At 41.6% G+C, this 6,000-nt stretch overlaps 1 protein-coding gene across 1 annotated transcript in view; it reads right to left on the reverse strand.

The window, feature by feature from the left end:
• The window catches only part of CCDC6 (coiled-coil domain containing 6), a 135,647-nt gene that overhangs the window by 37,577 nt on the left and 92,070 nt on the right, over positions 1-6,000 (reverse strand). Inside the window, exon 3 of the mRNA XM_006895586.1 lies at positions 3,572-3,700. Coding sequence (XP_006895648.1) covers positions 3,572-3,700 — 129 coding nt within the window. The remainder of the gene's footprint in view (positions 1-3,571; positions 3,701-6,000) is intronic.

Below are 6,000 nucleotides of genomic sequence, written 5' to 3' on the forward strand. Positions count from 1 at the left end.
ACACGTAACTGTCCCAGCAAAACCACAGTGCATGTGCATATGCAGGGAACACATTATACGGGACTGCCCGCAAATAATTACAAGGCCAAAAAGTGTACTACAAGTAGAAAAGAATATATATGATACTACAATGTACAGTGCAATGTTGCTGTTGTTGTTTGTTGCCATAAGTCAGTTCCTACTAATAAAGTCCCTACTGCTCCAGAGAGCTGTGAAGGCCATGACCTTTCAAAAGCCAATCAGCAGGCCTATCTTCCAAGAAGCCAGGATGAGAGTTAGAGAGTGCTTAACTGTTGGCGCCACCCAGGGACTCTCATCTATAATACTTTTTATGTGATAATCCTAAGAAATTACCTCAACTGAGGCTGACCACAGCCACAGAAATGCAGAAGACATTTATCCCAATTACAGGGAACACAAATCCCTTTACGTGCTTATAAAACTATTTGCAGTTAAGCAAAATAAAAACATAAAATGTACAAAACTTACTAACTCAGAAGGAAATGAGAGTAAATATTTCATAACAATGTTAAATTTCTCTATTTTTATTTGTAATCCTGGATATGAGGCTTATTTGTAGGATAAGGCTACTCAATGTGCATGCTTCATTGTGGAAATCCATTTCTTCAAGTGTCAGGCCTGAAATAAAAGTGAAATCATTCATTTGGTTTGGGAATGTTAAGTACCAGACTTTGTATTAAAGGCTTCAGTTACCGAAGCCCTCAAGGCCTTATAACTCCAGTGCTGCGGCTCAGATCACACTGTTCTGACACTAAGCAACTGTCTCCACCTTGTGGCCGTACAGCTAACCCCTGGGGTCACCATGTGTCTATAAATGAGAGAGATGCAGTTCACAGACGTTCATCACCATGAAGGTGAAGCGTGAGTGAAGTTCTTGCAATACACTGAGAATTTCACCTGGTACAATTAATTTATTCTTCATTAACAAATACTAGTAGCATGCATTTGGTGTGTAATATATTGAAATTGCCCCAAAGAATGGTCCCTTTTAACTCCGACAGATCAGGACTGTTACAGGAATTAAAGAAAGACAACGTTGGAACACAATGGTAAATGGTGGAAGGAATCTCCTACATGTAGATACTCCATCAGAATTCTGAAGTGGTAAAGAAGCTATTGTTGTTAGGTGCCGTCGAGTCGAGTATGACTCTTAGTGACTTTAAGGACAACACATCTGAACTCTATCCTGTGCCATCCGCACAATCTCTGACACACTTCAGCCCATCACGAGTCACTGTGTCAGTCCATGTGGCTGAGGGTCTTCCTCCCCTTCACCGGCCCTCCACCTTTCCAAACATTGATTTCCTTCTCTCAGGAACAGCCTCTCCTAGCAACATGCCCACAGTATGCAGATGAAGTTTCACTGTTCTTGTCTCCAAGAACAATCTAGCTTCACCTTCTCTCCAAAACATAACTGTTCTCTTGGCAGTCCATGGGGTATTCAGTGCTCTCCTCCAACTCCGCAACTCAATGGCATCAAGTTTCCTTTTGTCGTCCTTATTCACGGTCTGGCTTTCAGATGCATTGTAAGCAATTGGAAAAATCATGACCTGGACCAGGTGGCCCATAGTCATCAATCTAAGATACCTGTCACGTTTACAGTTCCTCCTTATAGATAAATGCAGTGACTTCAGGGTGCAGAATTGCCCCATGGGGTTTCCAAAGCTATCTTTATGGAAACAGGCTGTCACATCTTTGCTCCACAGAATAGCTGATGGGTTCAAACCACTGACCTTAACTGTGAAGTTAGCAGTTTAACAATTAAAATTAAGCTCAGTATTCTAGGAAGATTAATTTCAAAATTTGTCGATGTTACAGAATAATATATGTTGTGTTGTGTTGTTAGGTGCCATCAAGTCAAGTGCGACTCACAGTGACCCTATCAACACAGATCTGAACCCCATCCTAGCCTGTGCCATCTTCACACTTCCTGACACACTAGAGCCCACTGTGGCAGTCACTGTGTCAATCCAGTTGGTGAAGGATCTTCCTCTCCTTCACTGCTCCACCTTTCCAAGCATCATGAACCTCTCCAAGGAATAGCCCCACCTAGTAATATGTCCAAAATATGTGAGGCAAAGCCTCATCATCCTTGCCTCCAAAGACCGCTCGAGCTGCACCCTCTCCAAGACATACGTGTTTGTTCTTTTGGCCATCCATGGGATGTTCAGCGCTCTTCTCCAACAACACAGCTCGAAGGCATCAATTCTTCTGTCATCCTTATTCATTGTCCAGATCTCTGATGCATAACAAGTGATCAGAAAGACCATGGCCTGAATCAGATGCACCTTAGTCCTCAAACTACCAACAGTCCTCGATAACTTGGCGGGGTCCCTAACTGCTGACTTTCCCAGTGCAATATGTCTCGTGATGTACTGACTGCTAGATATAGTATACTATAAAGTACGGCGCTCTAATAGCCTAGTTGGTAATTTGTGCTGCCAACTCAAAAGCAGGTAATTCGAACTTTGAAGTTGCTCTGAGTGGGAAAAATGAGTAATCCCCTCCTGCGATATTTACAACCTTGGAATATACATTGAAGGAGGTCAGCTATAAATAGGCCCTGATTTGATAGCACATAACAACAACAAATACTATATGTAGCATAGCACAAGCACACCTTGAAAATCCTGCAGCTTCAGTTTCAGACCACTGGAATAAAATCAGTGTTGCAATAAAGTAACATAATTTTGTTTGTTTTCCAGTGCATATACAGCTATGTTTACACTATACCTTAATTGAAAAACTGTGTATAGTGGCATTATAAAAAAAGTTTGAAATACTATGGAAACTATTAAAATGTGACCCTGAGACCCAAAATTGACACAAGCAGTTGGAAAATGACACCAACTGATTTGCTCCAGACTAAGGTGCCATGGACATTCAATACGTAACAATATCTAGTTAGTGCTATAAAGGAAAGGCGCAATGAAACAAAGTATGCATGTGTATATACATATTTTTAAGTCATTCCTTGACTGGCAGAACCTAATACAACACAAGTGCTATGTAAACACCCCTTTAGGCCTCCCCTTGGTCTTTGAGGATCACTGTGACCACTTAATTGCTCTTTGGCTTCCTTCTAGAATATTTTTAATCCAGCATTGATTGAATCCATAGATGAGAAACCCACAGATATGGAGTGCCAACTACAATTCAAAGAATGAAAAGGCTAACTATTTATTATGAAGAATCCTTGAACGTTTTAGTTCCAAGAAACACTGCCTCGGGAAATTTCACAGAAACTACCCTGTGGTTAAAAACATATTCTTCCCCCACTTTTCTTTACAAAAGGAACTCAACATTTCCTGCTATAAATCAGTATGTAACAACATTATCTCCTGGAATCATATTAATCATGGTGAAAGTATATAGCTGAGTGAGCAGGTGCTGTACAGATACAGTGATGCTTATTTCAGAAAGGAAGCATCCACTGCATAAGTTAAAAAAAAAAAGTATTTCACTTACATTGCTTAGAGCATCTTAAAGCTTGAAGAAACAAGTCAATAATGAAGGAAAAAAGTCTGCAGGGAGAGCCATTATCGTTTACCTGCTCTAATGTGAGCTGCTTAGAAATGGTATCATTCTCCAGTTTTTTTATTTTCTTCATCAGTTTGTTGACTTGAAACTCTTGCTCCTGCTCGAGATGCTGTTCAAGCTCGGCTTTCTCATGCTGCAACTGGAAAATAGAAAGAAACAGGTAAATTAAGATGCTCAAACCTATGACAATGCTCGTCCCAAAAGTCGCCCCGATCATTGGGAGGCACCAGCACCAACATGACATTACTCATTTGTGCTCATACATTCAAGCATATGCCTAGTAACTTGCTCCTCCTCTCACACATAACCAACAACTATAGGACACATACAAGTAGGGATAGCAGAAACAAAAATTTCTGGTTTAAGAGACATGAGTTAGTTGCATCTACAGGGAGGAACTGGAAAGGTGGAAAATGAGGGAAGGAAAGAATCTTCCTTTTTAGCATATACACTTTCGGATCTTTTAAGTTTATACCACAAATATAAAAGGTAGTCAACTGAAAAGTTACACTGTCAGCTTTTATTAGTCAAATGATTGTTTATTTAGACTGACATAAAAGGTGGCAATGTCACTATCACAGAACATACTTAGTAAATCATTTAGGACACTTCACAACTTACATGCTCAAGCAAAAAAATCAGTGCAATGAATTACCTTTTCATAATGAGATTGTATCTCACCTTTTACATGTTCCCTAAAAGTCTAGGGAGGAAACCCTCTTATTTATGCAATTAAAAGACTATGTGAATACATACAGTTACAAGGAGACTTATTGAATTACTTCCAACTTCAAAATCGAAATAAAGTCAAAAGAAACTCAGCTGGACACAGGAGAACGTGGCCACTTATTAATGCCATGTGTTCTTCCTCCTGCTCTAATTAGGAGTTTTGTCAACTCATACCAATGAATGAAGAGGAAACAGCCACAGGGCTCCATGTCTTCAGAACTAAGAGAGGTCTGTTGTGGGGGACCCCATGCACCACAGAAAGCAGGCCTGCCTGACTCTATGTCATGGTCACTGTCTGCTGGGCTTCTCCCCACTGCTGCAGTCACTGTGTCAATCCACCTCATAGAGAAGATCTTCCCCTCTTTCTCTGACCTTCTCTGACACTTACCAAAGTGTGATGTCTATTTTCAGAGACTGAGGTCTCCTGATAACACGGACCACGCTAAAGCTTTCAAAACATTAAGTGCGCGCGCGCGCGCGCGCGCACACACACACACACACACACACACACACACACTGCACTTTTTGGTCCAAAATGACAATGTTCCCTAATTTTACTTTCAAGACAGGTCCTCATTTTTTCCAGGAAGGCCACTGAACATCAAGTTCTTTTAAAAAAAAAACCCCACCAAAACCCAACCAAACCATATATATGTAATTCTATTTCCAAAATATTCCACCCATTACTATTATAAAACATTATTTTTTTTAAAATCACATTTTTTAAATCTTAAATTTGTCTTCAGCATTTAGTTCAAAGGGCTTATCAAGTTAAAAATATTTAAAAGGGAACTGGAGGGCGGGGTAGGGAGGAAACTGCAATAATGAATGAATGGAAATAAAAGTTTTCTTTAAACTTTCATTAAAATATCAATTAAAAAAAAAAAAGAACAAAACACTAAACAAAAAACCCACCAACCGACCAAACCCCTTGCTAAACTCATCAGGTGAAATTCTGTCCAAGGACCCTGCTAACTCCTGGCAATGAGCTTCTCCCACTTTCCCTAGCTAGTCAAGGCTAAGAAGCAGCAGCACAGGGTTCAGGCGGAAGGCACGAGGGCTTATTTCCCTCAGTACAACGTGGCATCTGAAGCCTGACGACAGAGGAGAACTGGTGAGACTTGAGGGGAGGGTCCAGGCCCTGTAGTCAGTCAGAGTCACTGCTGAAGAGGAGGATGACGACGAATGCTTGCCACGTTTGTGGTGTCTGTGCATCTCTTCATGAGCTTTGTTATTTCATTCCACATCTTCTTGTCCATTGCCGTTCCTGGTCCTACCACACCGGAGCCAAGAGATTCTCAGGAGGCATGCCAAGGGGGGATGAAGGGTCCTGAGGGGTGGCGTCCACAAGGGGGAAAGGCTGGATTGCCCTGAGGTTCTCCTGGGGGAATGGGAAAGGAACCTGGAGGAAAAGCAGGATTACCAGCTGGTAGATAGGTGCCAGGTGGTTGGACTTCTAGGGCACCCAATGTTGGCGGGAGGGGTATGGTTTTGGCCCCCATGGACTGGTACTGGCATGCCACAAGTCCAGGTGTTTTCTCAAGCTTTTTACAACAACCTGGGCTTGATTTGTCCTTCTTTCCAGCTTCTGGATGTAAAGTTCTTTACATTCATTGAGGCAGTGTGATCACCTCAGTTTAAAAACCAAACACCACTGGCGCTGGCTGAAAATCGCCTGTGACTTCATCCATAGCCACTGGTGAGAGTCAG

This window comes from Elephantulus edwardii, unplaced genomic scaffold, assembly GCF_000299155.1.
Source record: "Elephantulus edwardii isolate Elephantulus edwardi_28Jun2011 unplaced genomic scaffold, EleEdw1.0 scaffold00170, whole genome shotgun sequence".
Taxonomy (NCBI): domain Eukaryota; kingdom Metazoa; phylum Chordata; class Mammalia; order Macroscelidea; family Macroscelididae; genus Elephantulus; species Elephantulus edwardii.